The following is a 21826-nucleotide window of genomic DNA, read 5'->3' as shown; positions in this document are numbered from 1 at the left end:
ACAACTTTGAAATAAAAGGGAGTGGTTTTGTTTCACAGACTATGAGATTACATTCATAACTGCAGACTAAATTATTAAGAAAATGTTTACTTTACACTAAATATTTATATTAACTACACAAACTGTTAGAATATCACAGTGAGCCCAGTTCCATCATCTATTACAACATAGATGTGGACACCTCAGTTTAGCCATTAACACTGGGAATTCAAAAGTTTATTTCTTCCTTTGTATGAAACCTATAGCTGTTGTTCACATGTCAAAGTGAATGCATGATACTGTATGTGGAATGCCAAAACAAACATAAAGGAAACAAGTTTTAATTGACTGTCATACATATTTTACAGTTACTTTACACAAAACCATGACCACTAATGATGTGTAAAATGACAAAGTATATACAACTAGATGCAGTTCATTGATTTAGTCGACTACATTCCACCCAAGAACCAGGAACTACTAAAGAAAATAATATTTTTCCTAATAATAGAAAATTCTCTAAAGAAATACACAGATTTCAATCAAGGAAAGCATTTCAAAAGTTAGGCTCTAGATTTCGTGATCTCTGAAATGGAAGACTTCCACTATGATAATTTTAAACTTCTATATACATCTGTGACTTTCTCCAAAAAGGAAATGGTCCCAAATGTTTACAGATGTAACACTACTGTATCTGAGGTACTCTATTCTTAAGCAAATACTTGCTTCTTCGGGGAATTTATTTTTAGTGAACTTCAAGCTATAATTCAAAGTCACTTTCTGAAAAGCCATTTCTCATTGTAGCTGATTTGTTTACCTTTGCTTTTACTGCTGAATGGCACCTTTGAAGATAAACATCAGCGTGGAAGTAATCTCTTTCTCATGTACAATGAAAAATTCATACGACTCTGAACTCTGTTCAGTTACTGGTAAATTACATTACAGGTCTCTTGAACCATTTCAGCAACTATGAGCCCTTGGACGAAAATCTATAGCAATTCTCCTTTCATCCTTGCAAAATAAAAATGGTCTCACTGTATCATCAGCTAGATGTATATATTTCTAAATAACTTCTAACTTTTTAACAATTACTTAGATTCAACAATCAAAACACAGACTATCCAAACTATTCTTCGTAGCATGTTTCCCATGTACCTAAGTTATTTGCTTACAGAAGTTAAGCTTCAAAGCATCTTGCCTGCCCCAAGCTGGGCCTGCCAAAGATGTTATGGAGTTGCATGGCTAACCACAGAATTTTGGGTTTAAATTAGTTTTCAACATTTTTCTTTGAAATTAAGAAAATATTCAAAATATCTAACACACAAGAACCCTTATTAATAAATAACAATCTAGACATATTAGGGTAATTTGTACCCTGGGTTTTTGCTGTTGTTTTGGTTTTTTTTTTGGCTAGGATTGTTTTATAATAACGTATTTATTACAATGAGCACATAGTTAAGCCCTTTATATGTACAGCAGAAATCTATTTTAGTTCTTTTTTTTGCAAAACAATAAAACTTTCAGCCTTGAAACTGAATATTTCAAGAAGTTTCCATTCCTGTTCTGCAGCCAAAGGTGTGTTGAACAGGTGGCGAGTTGATAAGTATATGAACAACAGACAGGATGGATCTAAGTGGCAGCTGCAGTTTTATTGGAACAACAACAACAGGACTCTCTACAATCACCGTTCTGCAGTCCAACTCTGCTACTAAGTAGTTGCAGAGCAGGTTAAAGGTCTTCTATCACATAATCAAACTAAAAAGGGCATCTTCTCCCCTTACTCCTAACTGCCAGCACCCTCCCCTCTCCCTCCATTGGAGTACTCCACAGAAACATCACCAACAATCTCTGTATCTCATTTTACCTCAGAATTATTTTTTTGTTACCCATACTGGATGCTATCTGGAAATCACAAAAAAATACCACCAAAATAGTAAACCCTTCAGATTGTATGACTGTTTACCTACCTGTAATACTCTGATTTTTCAAAAGCTATCATCAATAAAGCTACTAGATATGCCCCAAATTTCCCAAACTCTCCAACACGAAATGCAATAAAGGATTTCTCCTTCCCTGTAGATACAGCAAGGGAGTTGAGGATAGGAGAAGCAAGAGCTGCTCAGGAAACCAGAAGAGCTTAAATATGAGAATGAAAAGCGTGCTGGAGTTAAGCACATGGCCCTTTGTGCCTCCCTCCAGGCTATGGGAAGGTGAGGAACCTTACGAGACGACAGAGGTATTCAGCTTCAGCTGTCATTTTGCTATATATGATCCCTCATACTTCTTGCCACACATGCAAACCCGGGGGTTGCTATGTTCCTTATTTATTCAGCATTCATATCATTTATGCACCGAACGGTGCATGTTAGAAGGAAATTCAGCAAATCTTGTCATGTACCCAAGTTTCCTTTTGTTCAGATAAAGCTCTTTTGCAACTGCTCATAGTTCAAACCACACCTTTTTTCACAGGCAAAGACCACATGACAATTTTGACAAAAATCTGGAACTGTAAATTGTCCCACAACCTACAAAAATTTGATTAAAGGCAAAAAAAATCTGCACATCTTAAAACACTATAAGAAAGCTGCACGTTCACTTAGATAATATAAAAAACTTAAACATGGTAAGTTTTGGTATGAATTTATACACTTACATTGGCAATTTATATGCATAGAAAAGGAAAACTACAATTAATAACCTGCTGTACTTATCAGCAAGAGACTGGTGATGATTTTTAACATGAAGGCAGTTCAGCATAAAATTAATTGGCAGAAATTTGTCTAACTTGTGCTTGTATGGCTGGTTGCAGAAAGAAATCTAACCTACATAAACTTACTTAAATAATTTCAACATAGTCAAAAGTTACTTTACATATATATTTAAAAGTATAACAAACCAATTAAAATGGAACATAATAATATGCACGATAAAAACTGTAAAAATCACAAAGATTTTGGTAGATCTATCGTCTGAACTTCTGCCAGCTGAATTTTGAGCAATAAGCTATTCCGTGGAAGTAATGATACTGTATCTTTTCTATGACCTTTCTCATTTAATATACACTACTGCTTAGACTGCTGTAACGTCTTTTCAGCAATGGTGATTCATGCTGGCCCTCTGTGCCCGCAAGGGAAACAATCTTTTATGAGAGATGCAGAACTGTCCAATCTCCTGACCAGATGCTTAATTTAATTCCAGTTTTTATTTCAATGACTGAAGTTCAAGGTCAGATTATAGTATTTTAGGGCATGCCATAACACACAAGGAACAGTGAGAATACCATAATATAAAGAACAATGATGCATATAAAGTGCATCTGCATAAGTTTTGGTACTATAGTCAACCTGACTGAGAGAAAGATTCAGCTCATACTAATGAAAACAGCTCCACATTGATTAGCAACATGCTTCTCAGGCTCTATAGACTGTACTGACTACAGTTCCAATAATGCTAATGACAGCTTGGACACCCAGCAGAGATAACTAAATTTAGGTGCCTTAATTTTGAAATGAACTGCATCCACTGTAACTTCTGTGGTAGAAATTTCGTTTATATTAAACCCATCTCTTGCCAGTGTTTCTATGAAGTTATTTTACTGAGCAACATCAATGTAATTATGTTTGCATAAATCATTATTTTCCTTGCTGAAAAATATGTTGTGGCTAAGAAAGATATCTTTGCCAATACAGTATTAAAAATAGTAATTTGAAAAGTTACTATACCTGGTTAAAATCCTGCTGCCTCAAGTAAGTAGTAGCTTTATTTATTTCCAGGTCATTGGCTAGCTCTACATAGTGGGAAGCTTTAACTACTTCAACACACCTGCAACAGAAAGCAAGCCATAAAGATAAATAAAATGCATCTGTGAAAATGCCACTAAGTTACACGCTTTTGCAGCCAACTCACTTTTTAAAATGAGTTGTTCTTAGTTATGCTTTCTTGACAGAGGCAAAGAGCACTTTGATTAAAAATATTTGAAAAAACATTTTATTCCCATAACCTACCTTAACAATGCTATCTCTGATCTCTTTTTTTTCAGTCAGCTACCTAAATATTACGTTATTGTCCATCAATTAGTGATGCTTGATGTCAGATACTCACTAAGATCATTTTTCAAACCATTTTTTTTGGATACATTCCACCAGATGATTTTTCTAACCTGATGTCCCGTTGCATATACTACCAAACCCATAAGCCAACTTAGTGAACAAAGCCAGAGACTGCAGATCGTGTCCCTGAGCTACATAATAATATTAATGTCATAATACTAAACTTCTTTCTGGTCATCCCCCAGTTGCCTTAGGGTCTTCTGCAAAATAAGAGCAGAACAGAACATAGCAGAGAGTTCAGGTGTTCATTCACACACACCATCTTCCAGGGTTTGATGTGCTGTGTTAAAATCAGCTAATCATCTGAAGCAAGACCTTTATTTATTGTATGCATATACTGTTCTCTCGAAGTGTTTGGAACTAAGCACACTAAATTAACAACTTTGCAGGATGATTCTTCAATCCCTTCCATTTCTCTTTGAAGTGCTGGAAAGCCTTTTTCTTTTCTTCTAATAATAGTTGGCTAATTTGCCAACAAAAGTTTAATTTAACGAGCTGCCTGCTGCTATAATTGGTTTGGCACATAGACAGTCTCTCTACAAATTATACAAGTGCCTTTTGATGTTGGAGGAAAAATTATATTTAAAAAAATAGCAACTTCTGCAAAGACATCTGTAATAAAAATCAAAAACTAGTTTTCAAGTGTTACTGTTAACATCTTTTAATCATAAAATGCAATGAAATCTAACTATCCAACTGTTCCTCATGCAACATGATGGAATAATCCCAAGATTATGTCACATTTTAAGTATGAAGTTATGAAATCTGAAGATTATTTTTCCTGACTTTATTTCTGTAAATAAAATTAATCTGATTAAAAGCATATTTAGCACTCGGAGGGCTCATAACAAAGCGCAGTATTTGGAAAACAAAGCTCAAACTGCTGGTTAAACTTCTAGGCTGGGGAATTCAAGCCCCGTGAAGAAGAACAGTGTAAATCTGTCCCGATATACACAAAGAATCCCACACATCTCACCAGAAAGTGATTAATTAGCCAGAACAGGTATGAAAGTGTTTTACTTCATGACAAGGATTTTCTGGACAGCACTAAGGAAACTGAATATGTGTCAACATTTTCCATTTTTCTTGAACAAAAACCAAGATACAGAGCAAATAAACCTGATTTACTTATGCTAACATGTTCTGAAGCAGCAAGCTAATTTTCACAATAAATACTGTTTAAGTTCTGGTAAGTAAGAATGGTGGAAGTAGGGAAATTGTAAGATTATAATGATTATTAAAGCATCAAACACCACCTTGTGGACTCTAGCAGACTAAACATGTCTGTGTGAGATTATTTTGTGTTCGTATAAACAGTTTTATCAGTAAATTATAATTAGAGGACCTGCAAAATTTGAAAATAATCCTAACTAACTGGCCAAAAAAAACCCACAAAACCCAAAGCAAAACAAAAGAGGTAAAGGAACATTCTCTTTTCCCATCAAACTTCCTTCACTTCCCAAACACTGAACATATCTGCTAGTAATGTTGTGGCTGCAGATGCAGATTCATTTGCATACATGTTGTTTTCCAGTAACATTATAAAAATACTAAAAATATCCAAGTAAGTCCTTGTAATAGCAAACTAAAAACTGCATCTTGAAAAGTTATGCTAATAATTTTTAGACTGTCCTTAAAGGAAATGTGTGTCTTATTTTGTTTTAAAGCGAAGAGTATTCTGCTGTAGAAAACACTACAGAAAGCAAAAGCTAAACTGTAAATTAAAAAAGTGGACATTAAATCAAAATGGTAAACTGTATCAGCAGTCTACCACTGTATACATTTTAAGAAACAGTAAATTAAGTTTACCAATAAACCTAAAAAGTATTTAGATTCACATGTTTTAAATATTGACTCCATGGAGTAATGCAAACTTCCTAGGCACCCCAAGTCTTCCTTACGCTACCTTGAAACTAACAGTAAAGAGTAGCAACCACTGCCTTCTGTATAGCATTTGTCTATCAAGAGCTTTAAAAGTTTGTCAGTTTTCAAACTGAGCTTTCAAACTCAATTGAACTTTAAGGAGCTCTTTTTGTGCTAACACAGAACAGATCAAAATGTGTAATTAACAGCTGAGTTTCAATGATAAATGAAATTAATTTTTAACACAGAAGAGAGTCTAATGCTTTGTTTTGTTCTCCACAGCATTTTGGAGGCAAACTGAAAATTGCCTGGACACTTGTGTTTGAGATGTGCAAACTCTTGTCCAGGCTGTTTGTTTGTGAGTCTGGTTTCACAACCAGCATGAGAGAATGGTATATAGTTCAGACAAAAAAAGCCCCCCTTGACTCTTACCAGTCATAGCCGACTGCAAAAGATGTCTCAATTACTGGTGCAATGAGTTTAGCAGCTGTCATGATGTATTCCTCTGCCATGGATTTCCTAAGGAAACGAAAACAAAAATTAAACGCCAACACACAAACACATCACCATTTCAAAAACATATCTGTAGAAAAAAAAAATAAAATCTCATTCTTGCTTCTTCCTGCACTCTGGACAATCTTAGAATCAATCTAACTAGTCCTCTGCTACCACTACTACCTTGTATCTTGATGAAGTTCTCAGTTTTTTCTGTTTTCCTTTCACCACACAGGGTAGTTGTATTTCAAAGAAAACCCAATGCTGCAAGTTTTAAGCAGTGTAACCTACAGCACTTGGGGTAGATATTTTACTTCAATGCAGTACACTAAACTGAGTGATCCAACCAGTTCTTCCAAGCATGTTCTTGCCTAAGAATTGAGGACACTTTATAACAAGAGCTGTGGGCACATGAGAAGACTGATAATACTTTCAGGAACTGAAGTCCATGGAATCAAATTCAAGAAAGAATATACTCCACCATTACCTCTCAAGTTCTATTTGTCTTAAGCTGTCATTTTTAATTGCTTCAATCAGCAGATTTGTATGTGGATCATCCTGGAGGGGGACAAAACAACTGCAAATTATGCCAGTGTACATGCAGTTTAACTAAACATAAATTGATGCATAAACATAAATTGATGCAAATCACATAGTCTACAATGTCAGTTATTTACTTTTCACATTTCAAAAAGCTAGCTCCAGTTTAAAGTAGTTTTCTAAGCACAAAAACTGAAATTTGGCATTATAACTACTTTAATCCCGATTTTCTGCTCATGTCTATGGTCATAGCTCACATTAGGATTGTTAACAGATGTAGTTAATATTGTGTGTCAGACTGGGAAGGCTGCAAATCACAGTGAGAATACTCACATACTTAAAAATAAGAGCACGCTTAAGAATCTGCTGAACTGCAGTGCTATTCAGCAGATGAGGACTTGTGCTACCTTCTTATTACCACAACTCACATGGTCACCTTGTAGTTTCTATCACACATTTCTGTTGGATCTAAAAGAACTAATGCAGCTATGCTGTGTAGCCACCGCTTTCTCATTTATTGGGAACAGATCATGGATCTATACAAAATAAAGACCAGAAGGACACTTTGTGATCTTTCCTCTGACCCCTTCATAACAAAATTCAGAACTTGGAATGCCTGTTAAAACTGCAGCCTGCCTATCCTTAGAAAGGACTTCTACAGTCTAAAGCTTTTCTTCCAATTAATGATGTTACGTAGTTTACAATTAATTCACATGTTTAATGACCCTTACTGTTCCATAATTTCTAACACAACTATACACATATCAATTACGCATAAAAAGATATTATACACATATTTATTGATACATAAAAATAAATACATATGCTTCATATATTAAATATTATTAGCTTATGCTAGGACAATAGGAAGCAACAGCTACTCTTAAGCTGCCAACAGTTTGAAGACTAATTATATCTTTGATCTTCAGGACCAAAAGTGGAAGCTTTGCATCATTGAAAAAAGACTGTAAACAGAATACGACTTGATCGTTTTACATAGGACTTTTCTGATATGGACCCCAAACCTATTAATTACTTTTTCCTGCCTTTAGCATCAGAAGCTGCTGGTTTCGTGGTACAAAGGAAGTCCAGTTCCCAACAATGTCTAATAAACTAAAATAAGCATTTGCAAACTAGGATTTTCTGGTTAAAAAAAAAAAAAAAGTTATTTTAGATACATAAATAGATGTGCATTTATATATTCAGTATAGTTCAAGCATTCAATGTCTCTCACTCTTTCTCCTGATTTATCATATAAAGACACGGTTTATTTTGTTCAAACTTACATTTGGTGAAATGTATTTGTCATCATAATCCACTTCTGAGGGAACTGCAATCAGTTTTTGGAAGGCTTTTTTCATTTGCTCACCATTTCCAATAGCATAGTAACATAGGATCAAGTTGAAGCCTGCCTTCAAGTTTGGAGACATGCTCATTATATGTTCAAATGAAGAAATGGCATCAATGTATTGGCCAGTTTTAATAAATGCAACTCCAATATTTTCCATTATTTTAATCCTAAGTAAAGAAATCAGAATTAGGTTATATTTTTAATTATCAAATCACACTGTAGCCAAAACTTGTATTTCAAAACCATGCCTACTGGTAGAAACTCACCTCATCTCTTTGTGGACACTAGGAATCTGGTCTAGAGCCATACGGTAGAATTTGATAGCTTTGGAATAGTTCCGTTGTTTTAAATATATATTTCCCATATTCACCTTCAGTCTACCTGTCAGAAGAAGTCAATGAGTTACAGACTTTAGAAGCATAGTTACGGCATTTTTAAATTGTTTCAGAGTGACAGAGTAGAACAACTTCTTAATAAATTTGTCTTCTTTATGGGGTACCACTGGCCCTTTAAAGAAGTGCTGCACAGAACAGCTCTCTGTGAATTTTCACTCAGAAGATGAAGTAGTAATGAAACCTAGAAAAGAACTATTGATGGACGATGTATTCTGATTTTGATTGTGACTTAAGCGATGAGGTAGAGATTATTTATAGTGCTCTCCAGGAAGACAGCTGCAAACAGGCATCTCTGAGAAAAGTGCGCTATAGGAGTCTCAAAGATGTGCAAAATACTAAAAGAAGCTTTCAGAAGTGGAAAGCTGAGTCAAAAGAGAAAAAATTAGTATCAGAGCAGAGAATATAGTGCTGCATGAGAAAATGATATTTAGCTTTATGTGTAGCTTAGCCTATGGAAAGAAAGCCTACAGAAAGGAAAGAGCTCATTAAGTTATACTCAGTCACAGATTATGAGTATCTTTCAGCCACTCTGACTGGCACACATGAAGGCTGAGATCTCTGCGAGTCAACATCATGCAGATAAAGTCCCTATTTTGAATGCCTGACTACCAATTTTAATCCACTTTGGAATGTAACCTACCTCCATTGCTGAACATCTTATTCTTCACTATAACTTGATAAGTATTCAGTGCTTCAGCATACATTTCATTAGCAGCATACTGACTGGCAAGATTGAAAAGAACCTATAGAAAAATTGAATTATAAGTACAATAAAATAATATTCTCTCAAGAGTAATAAACGTGAATTCAAAATGGATAATTTGAAGTTAATTTACCTTGGAAGTATTGCTTTTACCAGTTTTAAGCTTCCCATGCTCCTTTGTTCTTGCACATTGACACAGAGAAAACAAGTTTCAAATCTATTTATTTTAGGTAATTATTTTATTTTTGTACTTAAATAGCTACCAATAAAGATCATGCTTAGCACACCTTAAACATGTGTAAACACAATTTGATAATTCACAGGTATGAAAAAACATCCATACAAGATAATTCTCAGAAAATCTAATTTATTACTCCAATTTATGACCTGTGGAAAACAGTCCTATTACCTGCAGTCACTTAGTTTATGAAGACAGAATTTTTCCAAATTGCTGTTTCAAAACAGAAGTTCTGTTGGTGTCAGATAAAATATCTTCACATTTTTCCCCCAGCTTTACTCCGACCTTCACCATGAAGTAAATTACTAGGTCTGCCTAACTCAATGTATTCATTGTTAATAATTTTCTCTACAGAACTACCCGGAGCACAACTTCAAATTCCCTCTAAGTATATTTATGTCGATTGTATTGTTTAGGGAAAAAAAAAAAAAAAAAAGTCTACTATTAATTTGAAAACCAGAATGTAAATCTATATACCTGCTTTAAGATTCAGGATTTAGGAATACTAATATATCTTATTTCATGCAATACATTCTCTGTCACTTCATGCTTCAAGGTAAAGGCAGTGTCTGATCTGTTTTCTTCTCTTGGCAGGTTACATTTTCTAGACTATTTTTGAAGTACAGGGTTTACATCTCTTATATTTTGATAAGCATTTTTTGGTAGCTGGAGCAGATGCTCATGGGCATTGTTCTTCACTTAATGTTCACTATGTCATTTCTCTGGTACTTGAGATTACAAGGGAAGAGACTCAATTACAAAAAGGGATCGTTACAATCTAATGTTAAGTTTTAACTTCAGGAAGTCATTCACTTCACCTTCATAAACTTCCCCTGTTCGCAAATGTAGACCATATCTGACTTGGTACACCGCTAAGAGCATTACAACACACACACTCAGCAAACACTGAAATGTCTCTGGGATGTTTGCTACCAATGCCTTTCACTCATCAAAGATTTCTAAGCACTTACTGAGTAAGTGAGGTCTAGGTTGATGTCTTCTGGAGTAGCAATTTGTTCACGTTGTCTCACCAATACTCTTTCCTTTCTTCCAGCCTCTTTTGCTTTTTCCAGAGCCTTAAACAAAATAATAGAATTTAGCAATGCCTTGAATCTGACTAACCCAAGATGGCAAAATACATTCCAAACTAGTACAAAAAGGATATACTCATGTCCATTTTCTTTAGATGCACAGACTGTACCAAATGCCTGAAAAGCAGCAATATAACCCACAGAAAGTTGTTAATTAGCATCAAGCAGACATACAGTTAGTCTAAGTCTGCTTAGGTGTATAATTTTAGAGAAGTGCAGTCACACAAATACACACGCCACAATCACTTAACCCTGGAAGATTTTTCTACTTGCATTTATCATAGAAAGTGCACATAAATGTGCATATGCACATTGCACACATGCAAACAAAGGATAACTACTAAAGAAATCTGCCAAGTATAGATAAGACTGTAAGGATAAAATATGTAGTCTGATAAGATGCACCACATAGGCACACAATATCACCCTGCATAAAAGAGATAAGTAGGTCTTCAGTGTGTGTGGGAAGCACTGGACAATATATAATCCATTCAAGATAAGAGAGCCCTCATGGTCACTATGTCTAGCATGGCTCCTGAGAGCTGAATCAATTGTAGACCTCAATGCAAAGACAAAGACTTCTGAACAAAGATGATCTATCAAAATATAGACTGCATTCTTCTTAACAGATCCAAACTGCAGCTGAGGTAAGATTAAATGATGCTTTACCCACCACGTTTCACAAGACCTAAAGAGATACTTGAAATTGTCTGAAATCAGAGTGCAGACAGAAAAATATTCCTTTGTGTCAGACAAAAAGACATTTATTACAAGTGCTAACTTGTCCAAACAGCTTGAACTCACTCATTACATCTATACTAGATGTAAATCAACTGGGATAGAACCTGTTATTTAGCCACTACTAACTGGCATGACACTGCTCTAGTAACCTCTACAACAGATCAAATACATTCAAACTGCCTATTGGAAATAGTTCCTTATCTCTAGTAACTGTCAACCATATCTAGGAACTGTTTAGAAAAATGCTAGTTAGCCTGGTCCAAAACTGTGCTAAACCACACTAAAAAATTTACAAACCTATTGCTTGATTCACAAATATAGACATTGTGTACAGTGGACAAACACTATTGTCATTTTCCTGATTTGTAGCAAGGCTTGGACCATTACAGACCACTTGCAATCTTTGTAACGAATTTTGGAGCTCTTAGTCTCCAAAACATAAGAATTTCATCAAACCAACAGCCATCCAGCCTAGGATCTGTATCGGATAACATCAAGCAGTTCAGGAGAGATGCTTCACCCATTCTTGTCCTCTAACAATACCTCATCAGAATACACTCCTAGAATAAAAAACTTTGCAGTTCAGATGACTGAGCAAGAAGCACCATCTCTTACAGCTCTAATTAATTTTTCCCCTTATAGATCAGATGCAATCAACTTGAGAGGGCAATGAAGGTGCACAAAGGAAGTCTACATTCCTAAGAACCAAACATATCTTATTATTTCTGACTGTTGAGCCTGCTCTGCCTCCAGGAGTTTAGGAGCTAGAACCAGCCAGTCCAAAGCATATGGCATAAAACATAAGTCCAGTCTCAAGAAGGAAGGGTTGGAGGCTATTTTGATACACTGGAACCCAAGGCTGATGTGTTTTATTGCCATCGTCCTGTAAAGGATACTGGCATTTGCACTTTAAGGTTTGTTTAGCTTGGAAGGTCTCCTTGTATGAAGGAGTGAAAGAAGATGAAATAGTTCATATTGATGCTGACCCCTTATGGTGCAACAAAAGCAGTACAGTGTCTACCATACGTTATAGGGCCCAAGCAACGTCAACGAAATGGAATGTCACTCAGACAAGATCCTCACATATCTGAGGATCAAATGCTGCAAAGATACCTATTACAAGCCTGGTACTGAAGAAGGGTCTCCCCCTCCCACAGAGTCGATAGGTTAAACTGGGCAATCTGTGCCAGTATGACTAATTCATCAGACCCATTTGAAGAGGCCAATGGAGATATGTGGAAAGGAGCTTTTGTAACACAGAAATCTTAACAAATATATACACAGGAAATAGAGCTCCTACCTTTGGGTTTTTTTTGGGCAATACAAGGTATCACTGGATTGGAGGAGTCATAGCAAAGTTAGAATTAAGATGATTTTAAGAATTTGAAATGTTTGAACCCAAGTCAGTTTGAAATGTCTATCTATATCGATTGTTTTTCACATAATAGCAAAAGTGAAGTGAAATCCAGAAAAATTACCAATTTCAAGTCTCCACAGCTGTTGGCAATGCAACTTTCTTCAACCAGTTCGTTCACTTTTTTTTCCAACTGCCTAATCTTCTCTTCTGAACTAAAATGAAAATAACAATAAAAGGATTAACACTAGTAACATAACTGCAAAGACTAAGCTTTTACACAGCATATTCTCAATAAAATACCACAGTGATGTATCACATGTCACAACTAACTGGTTTTCCCCTTAGAGAAAACAAAATGTGAAACTATGCCCAGAGAAGGTCCCCCAAAGATACCATGCTCACACTTTTAATTTGAGAACAGAAACATAAGAAAACAAATCCTCTTAAAAGAACAAGACAGACATGCAAGTTTCATGGACTCAATTTGTCCAGGAGAAGTAATGACAGAACAAACAGATGGGCTAGTAAAGCTTTAAAATCAAACACCTAGCAAAATGAAACATTGTATTAAGAGCAATTAATTGAACCTTTATTTGCACAGATAACTTCAAAGTATAGCTTGCAAACGCAGATTTTAATACATAGTTTTTATTAATCTAGATTCTTTTCTCAGTTAAATAACCAAACATTTCAGCAGGATTCCCTATTCCTTTATAGCTACATTTGAGGAATACAACTTCTGTATTGAAAAGCTCAATGACTTGTTCTCAGAGAACTCCGCAACTTTCACACCACCCTGCAAAACCTTCTACCTCAGTTTTACCTCAAGTACTAAGGTCAGAGTGAACAAAGAAAAACAGCAGGCAAAATTCCCCCAAGTTCTTCCCAGAGAGCTGGTGTTCCTTGCCTGCCACACACTTTTCCATAATCCTCCACAATTCTATGTAACAGGATTTGTGTGGCAACAGCTACATCCAGGTTGCTGAGCTACAGTCAGAACGAGAAATCACTGAAATAAGACATTCCTGAAAGTCAGTGCAACTGCTCTGGTGAGTCAACTAACCACACGCATGTATGTTTGTGGCATTATTCCAAAGTTGAGAGTTTGCCCCTTCCAGGTTTCATAAGTCCCTGGCTGTTTTTAAACTCTAACTATGGTTGTTTTTTTTTTTTTTGTTGCTGTTAATGCTTTGAAATAATTGAATACAAAACGGAACAAACCTGTCTGAATTCTGCATTTCCAGAGGTGGAGCGGGACCTCTTGCTTGGCCAAGAGGATCAAATGAAGAACCTGCAAAATTAACAAAGAACTGCAAATTGTAAAATAACATCTCCCTCTGGCAGCTGGCTATTTCTACAAACCATACCTCTCATAGCTGCCTTAGTGTAACCTGCCGCATGCACTGCTGTCATTGGTCGAGCAACCCCATCCTTAAATAAAAAGGAAGATGTATTAAAATAAAATCTTCCCAAATTAATTAAAATCTTCCTAAAACACACATTGTAGACAGTACAGATATCAGTTATGTACTACAAAAACCTTTAAACACACACACACACAAAAACAGTGTTACCACCTCAGTAAACTGAATGTTTAAGAAAATGTTTGTATTTCTCAAATATTATACATCATATAATATGGGTTTGTTCAGCTTTGAGAAAAGAAGGCTTAGGAATGACCTTATCACCATGTTCCAGCATTTAAAGGGTGGCTACAAAGAAGATGAAGACTCCCTTTTTATAAGGATTCACATGGAAAAGATGAGGGGTAATGGGTGCAAGTTATTCCCAGGGACATTCCAACTGGACACAGGAGGAAAATTTTACACAATGAGAACAATCAGCTATTGGAATAATCTCCCTCAGGAAGGGGTGGATTCCCCAACACTTTATACTTTTAAGATTCAGCTGGACAGGGTGCTGGGCCATCTTGTCTAGACTGTGCTTTTGCCAAGAAAGGTTGGACCAGATGATCCTTGAGGTCCCTTCTGACCTGGTATTTTGTGATAACTGTCTACAAAGTAGAGGTGCAATCACTATAAGGTAGCTGTAACTGAAACAAATGAACACTTATTACCTTGTGTAAGTTTTATATGTATTCCAGATACTTAATTTCAAATATATTTTGTTTTTAGAAAATTCTTACTAATTGTTGGTCTTCAGATCTGTGTTTGAGAAGTCAGTTGCTTTTTAAATTTTTATTGACAATAAACAGAATGCTATGAGAGCATGGATCAGAATGTTTTGCTTTATCAAAACGAAGAGGCATAAACAAACCACAATTTTTTTTGTATTTGTAACTTATTACCAGACAATGCCTCCCCACATAAGAACGTCCCACCTCCGCCCCATGCCAGCTTATTCAATTTTCCCATCAGGACACTGAGTGCACTAAGAAACCTTAATAGAATCATTAAATCATTCTGGCTTGAAGGGACCCTGAGGATCCTTGAGTCCAACTGTTAACCTAATTCTGGCACTAAATCATGTCCCTAAGAACCTCTTCTATGTGTCTTTTAAACACCTCCAGGGATGGTGACTCAACCACTTCCCTGGGCAGCCTGCTCCAATGCCTGACAACCCTTCCCATGAAGAACTTTTTCCTAATATCCAATCTAAAGCTCCCCTGGCACAACTTGAGGCCATTTCCTCATGTCCTATCACTTGCTACTTGGGAGAAGAGCCCAACACCCTCCATGCTACAACATCCTTTCAGGTAGTTGTAGAGAGTGAGAAGGTCTCAGCTTCCTTTTCTCCAGGCTGAACAGCCCCAGCTCCCTCCACCGCTCCTCATCAGACTTAATGGCCCTGACCAGACTCACCAGGGCCTCCAGCAACATACACCCTACCCATGGCTCCAGGAGCTTTAAGCTCAATCTTGGTCCCTCAGACCCTGCCTGAGCTTTGTTGGGGGACTACTGGTTTCCACATCAGCCACAGCTACGCCTGGCCACCAGAGTCCCTTGATCCATGTTTCATTCAACCTGTGGACTGACCTCCTGGATTGATCTTAGCCTTGCCTTGTCACTATGTTCCTGGCCAGTGATCATCAGTCCTAACCCTGGCCTACGCATCGGCCTTTTGTCTTGGTGTTGGATCTCCCTCATCACCATGATATTGCCTTATGTTCTGGGCTTTTGGTTGGACCTGGCCACAGTTACTGGGTGTATCTTGCGTACCTTGCTGAAGTATTGCAGGACTGGATCCTGGCTGGTGAGGCCCCTGCACCACTGGCCATATGACTTCCCTCTAGGCTCCCTCCTGGCTTGCCTTCCCTTCAGGAGAAGCCCTACTCTTGGTGCTCCCTAATAATTCCTGGGCTGACACAAAAGAATATAGGGGCTATGGATATATTTAACATTAAGTCAATCTACTTACAGGTGGTGGTGGGAAAGACATTGGTAAATTACAGCAGATTCTTATTAGAGTACAAGTACATAAGAAAAACATTTAAACCAGAATCTACCTCACTCCTATTTCAATTAAAAATTACTCACTGCATGTCAATAAGTGCTACAAAGTACTACACTGGTATTGCTTCCAACCTTATGCTCAGATAAAACACTCATCACAACCCTCATGCTTTCCAACAACAGTATTTAAAAAAAAAAAAAAAAAAAAAAAAAAAGACAAATTAAAACAGTGTAACAACTTGGTATTGTTTCAACAAACTTTTAAGTGTTCAGGATTGATACCAATATTTATCAGAAAACTCCACCATTCTAAATCAATCTAAGATGTAAATATTGAAACTTTTACCTGTATAGCTCCTGTCACTGGTCTTCCCATAGATGAATTTAAAGTTGCTTTTGACTACAAAAATAAGTAAATTGTCTGAAACTGGCATTCACAAAGCATTAGAAGCCTGTAAAGGCTTTGCACAGTCTTCTTGATATTGAGTTTTAAGAGCTGATCTAATTCTCAAATAAGCTCATGGCAAAATTCCCATTTATGTTATTCATGCGCACTATACTGCCGGTGCCTGACAGACTTGAAGATGTTGAACACTTCAGTTAGCACAATTTCACAATATTGGTTTTTATGTGGATACTTCTGTCAGACCTTTTAAAAAAATATTTCATAGAAATTTATCTCAGGCAGCAGTACCTTCCATTATTAAATTACTGAAATTACTACCTTTAAATTGAACAAATCATTTACGTTAAATAGTTCGGTAAGATTCTCAGTACAGCTGCTAAGAGATTAATATGAGGGCAGATTTTCAGTCATACTTTCTTGAAGATTTATTTTACAAGAAATATAAACTTTGAAACTGCCAAGGGGTATCTTTTCCATTAATTGACATGCCGCATATCGTCCTTCTGTAGTAGTGTTAAGAATGTAAATAAATAAATGTGAAATATTTAGTAGTAAGTGCTAAACATTGCTGCAAATATACAGTACAAACAGATAAACGCTTTCAGGCCACAAAAAAGTATTCCCTAATTCCCACTCAGAGGCCTATGTTTTACTATTTTACCCACTGTCCATCACACATCATGACTGCTTTTCATTTTTTCTGCTAAGGCTGAATCTACATTAACAAGGACTGTAGTGCCGGAGAAGCAAATCTGCAGAGTGAAACAGGTAGTACTGTGGACTGGACAATGCTTTGGAGGCTTCTAGCTCAATTAATTCAAGTAAACACCTCAGGATTTATTATCCTTAGGAAATGCCTCTTCGCACCCTCCTTTAACAAGATAGCTTTTCCTGTCACAGCACAGTACTACACCAAACATCTGCAAATAAATCTGCTAAGAAAAAGCAGTCTCAAAAGGAATCTATCCAAAGCAGGTAACAGAAGGTTCAGAGTAAAGTTGTATTTCAATGACTTATAATAGAACTTTAGTGTTCTTGAAATTGTTACCCAGCTAACGTGCATTAGAAATCTATAGCAATGTGATCTCCCATCTTTATTTGTCATAAAACTTACAGTAACTTCATATCCAAGAGCACTGTCTTTTCAAATTTGGTCAAGACAGGCTAACAGGTTGGAAATTTATTGGGATAAGGGGACAGTGGATATATCACTAGTGCGTAACTTCTGTTCCCATAGCAAAACAGGTTAAAGTGTTAGTTATTTGAGGGATACAATAGCTTAAGTATACCAAAGAATATAACCAACCTTTTCTCATTAAACTGGAAGTGATTCGAATGCCCATATTTTCTAAGACTTAATTTCACCTCAACTTTCAGAAAACTTTCCCAAGCCCATATAACAAGCCATCCAGTTCCTTCTGCAAGAAAACCAAGTTAATACCTTGGAAACTACTGCCTTATGCAGTACAGAAGTTCATTTGCAGTATGGTTTGGGAGAAAAAACAAAACAAAACAAATCAGTAACATGCCTTGATCAAATGGAGTTGTGAATGAATTAAAATTAATGAATACATATAGTATATATAGAGCTCACTCTGTGCAAGGGATTAAATGGTAAATTTATTTTTTGGTAAACACCTAATTTTCCTTAAGAATACAACACAACAGAAACCTACCCCAAATCCAGTAGCTAAAGGTCTTGAAGATGACGTCCCAGGAATTTTGCCTGTCACCTGGGTGAAAAAAACATAACAAAAAAAATCAATTAACAACTATTTGTGTTAATTACTAGTCTTTCTATAGAGTTTCTGTAGAGAATTCATGGAAATTATGCTTCAATTGCTATAGAATGCATTCTCTTTGTAGAACCAGATTACTCTAGCAAAAAAATAACATTAATCAGACACTTCCAGCTTTTCTATAGATGTACAGAACATACTTTTAAAGTGCAGGTGCCAACTTTATATTTAGTTTTGAAAACTGATATAAGATTAAGTCATAGCTAAATGAAAGTAAGAAAATAAACATAAGTTACATGTATATGTAGGAAGAAATGATCAGAACAATAACACATGGTTTTCTAAATCCCACTGTCTTGTCTGTATGTCAACTTCATAATCGTATGTCAGAACCAGTAATTCTATTAATAGAACATTAAACAAAGTCCTTTCAGAATATATAATTTTGCTCTTTAATAGGGTTTTATCTAATTTTATCAAACAAGAATACATACTTCCAAAGTTCCTTGTTTGTTCCAGCTTAGCTCCAGAACTTAATGGGACTTGTGCTTTGCTTATTTTTTATTTATTTTTCATATAAATAACTGAAGTCTGTATCTTCATGTGTGGTGGGTTGACCTTGCCTAGACACCAGGTGCCCACCAAATCTGCTCTATCACCCCCCTCCTCAGCTGGACAGGGGAGAGAAAATGTAACTTAAGGCTTGTGGGTCGAGACAAGGACAAGGAGAGATCACTCACCAGTTACTGTCACAGGCAAAACAGACACAACTTGGGGAAAATTAATTTATTACCAATCAAAATCAGATTAGCATAATGAGAAATAAAACCAAAACACTTTCCGCCCATCCCTCCCTTCTTCCCAGGCTCAACTTCACACCCGGATATAGGGGAAGCTTCTAGTACCTTCTCACAGAAGCCACCCCCCTGGCTACAGAAACCTTGCCATGCAAACCCAATATATCATGTTCATAGTAGAGAAAAAAGATAGGAGATTCCCAAGGTAAGTTTTGTGTTAGTGGCAAAATTAGGGTTAGGGCACTAGAGAAAGTCCACACTATTACAATGTATAATATTTTAAAAGGTACTTACAGAGGGTCTTCTACCATGACTTGTTCTTGCTGCTTGTTGAAAAGCTACATCATTTTCCAAGTCCTGGAAAAGATAAAATAAAAATATGAACTCTTTTAAAAACCACAACACCCAAAGCCACAAATCCAGAACCTTACGACTAGTGAAAGCAGATAGGTAGAAAAACAATTATTCAAAAAATACCTGACTTGAAGATAACCAAATGACAGGTTTTACTGACAATAATGATTATATTATTTGGTCTATGCTTTTTGGTATTTTAGATTAGGAAATGTAAAAAATCATTGTTTTCTGCAAAATAAAAACTCACTGAGGAAGCAGAGTTTAAGTGATACAATATAACATGAAATCTTATTTCCCTTCAAAAGCTTACTGTTACCACTATTTCTAAACTTTCTCATTGATGCCTGTCATATCAACACATGAAGATTTCTCATGTCTCTGAGGTCCCATGAATTTGGCACTGGGATTTCACACAAGATGCCAAGCCTTGCAACACCAGCCCTGCTTTGAGCAGGGTAGTGCGTTTGGAACAAAGGATCCCCTGTTGTTCCAATTCCACTACAGGAACAGTTAGCAGAAAGTGGTCTGCAGGGTTACTATAAGTCATCTCACATGCTCTACCAATTGCACAGAGACATGCAGGACTCTCCTCTACTGTCACCTCCTTCAGCTGCAGCACAGTAAGAGATCAATGACCTATTGACTAATAAATAGCCTCTTTTGTCAGAAAACTTGCTGCTCTATGCTGTCTGGGAAGTACAACACTGCACGTGCCTCAATATGAATATGGCCTTCAAATAACTAGGATTTTATACTTCATAAATTCTAACCATTACAGCATATTAGATCTGCTATGAGATGGAGACAAGTATTTGGTTGGAAGAGAAAACTATCAAAGAAATAACTATTTAAAGACATCCTGGTGGAACTTCATCTATTTCTCGCTAAATAAACAAAATTTAACTTCAAAGCAGCAGTAGACTTGTGTACTACTGTACTCACATGTTCTTATCTTGTACTTAGAAAGTTAAAATCCTATGTATAGGAAAGGTGGGAAACAGCAAATATTTTTACCTCTGTATCAAATGCAGGATTATAATCATTGTAGCCAGAATAAAGATCATCTTCATCAGCCTCAGGAGCCAGATGTACATTTTGCATCATTTTTCTGGTTTTATATATATATTTTAAAATGTAAAATATAAATAGTAATAAGGTCTACAAGTTCAAAAGAGCTCCAATTTCATTTCAGTTTTTAATTGCAACCTCTGAAATTAAAAATAAGCTATGATTAGTCATAAAAACTAGGGTTCGCTTATAAACAATATTAAACGGCACCATTTAACAGAATTAGATTTTGTTAGGTATTTACACCATCATGAAAATTGTTTTATCATTAAAACTAAATGATCATAACAAGCAGCTGTACTACTTTTAAAATGGTATCTTTACATTCTCAGATAATTCAGATTTACACTAATTCTCTCATAAAGTTTGCCTGTTATTATTAGATCAAACAACAGTAGCCAGTCTAACAAAAGATATCTCCTCCAGCTCCAAAACCTCCTTCCTTCACCTGTGTCCTTGTATCAACACAGCCACAGCTATTCTCTATATGCAACGTTCTTCATATAATTTTGCCATTTCAATTCAAGTGGTCTTTAACAACCAGAACTGAAGAAGCCTGGGTTCCAACGTCTTCCTTCACAAACACGCTAGTGCCTAACACAGCTGCATTCGCTTCGTGGTCTTTCCTTCACTGAGGACACTAGGGAGGTCTCTCTTTACCTGGCTACCTATTTTCATTAAAATCTTAAGAAGATAACACTTGATTTCATGTATAACGCGAAATACACGCACTTTAGCAAGTGAGCCCTGGCAGGATGAAGCCTCGCACACCCCCCGAGGGCCGGTTCCCTCCGGCAGCTGGACACCCCCCCGCCCCGCTTCCCCCGCGGCGGCACCACGGCCCGAAGCTGAACTGCTCCTTGTTCCGGGATTCCTCGGGCAGCGCCCGGAGCGGGTGCGGCGGGAAGGCCCCGCCGCACCGAGCGCACGGCGGAGGGAACCGCGCTACCGGGCAGGGCGCGGCAGAAGGCTCGGGGAGCCAACGCGGCGGTGCCAACACCCCCCCACCCCGACAGGGCGCGCCCAGCCTGCTCTCCAGTCGCCCACCTCCAGCTGCGGGCAGCGCCGCGGCCCGTTCCCCCCGGCCCCAGCGCAGCGGAGACCGCGGGGCCCAGGCCGCGCCGCGTTGCTAAGGGGACGGCAGCGACGCGCTCCCATAATGCACCGCGCGCAGTTGAGCACAG

General features: G+C 37.0%; 1 protein-coding gene across 7 annotated transcripts in view; it reads right to left on the bottom strand.

Annotated features, from left to right (window-relative positions):
* The window catches only part of IFT88 (intraflagellar transport 88), a 52633-nt gene extending 30807 nt beyond the window's left edge, over positions 1 to 21826 (bottom strand). For 2 of the 7 annotated variants that reach the window (XM_065049645.1, XM_065049655.1), the window contains exons 1-15: positions 21690 to 21826; positions 20589 to 20782; positions 19512 to 19574; positions 18358 to 18414; positions 16622 to 16675; positions 14230 to 14293; positions 14084 to 14153; positions 12984 to 13074; positions 10645 to 10749; positions 9373 to 9475; positions 8604 to 8718; positions 8273 to 8504; positions 6934 to 7004; positions 6384 to 6470; positions 3702 to 3801 (exon numbers count right to left, since the gene is read on the bottom strand). In XM_065049645.1, the coding sequence (XP_064905717.1) occupies positions 3702 to 3801; positions 6384 to 6470; positions 6934 to 7004; positions 8273 to 8504; positions 8604 to 8718; positions 9373 to 9475; positions 10645 to 10749; positions 12984 to 13074; positions 14084 to 14153; positions 14230 to 14293; positions 16622 to 16675; positions 18358 to 18414; positions 19512 to 19574; positions 20589 to 20678 (1302 nt within the window). In that variant the 5' untranslated portion in view covers positions 20679 to 20782; positions 21690 to 21826. Of the gene's footprint in view, positions 1 to 3701; positions 3802 to 6383; positions 6471 to 6933; positions 7005 to 8272; positions 8505 to 8603; positions 8719 to 9372; positions 9476 to 10644; positions 10750 to 12983; positions 13075 to 14083; positions 14154 to 14229; positions 14294 to 16041; positions 16178 to 16621; positions 16676 to 17987; positions 18093 to 18357; positions 18415 to 19511; positions 19575 to 20588; positions 20783 to 21689 lie in introns of those variants that run through there. The other 5 variants (XM_065049635.1, XM_065049613.1, XM_065049624.1 and 2 more) reach the window with 5 other exon arrangements.

This window comes from Columba livia, chromosome 1, assembly GCF_036013475.1.
Source record: "Columba livia isolate bColLiv1 breed racing homer chromosome 1, bColLiv1.pat.W.v2, whole genome shotgun sequence".
Lineage (NCBI taxonomy): Eukaryota > Metazoa > Chordata > Aves > Columbiformes > Columbidae > Columba > Columba livia.
Note: the sequence above shows the minus strand (reverse complement) of the source record. Positions and strands in the feature narration are given on the sequence as shown.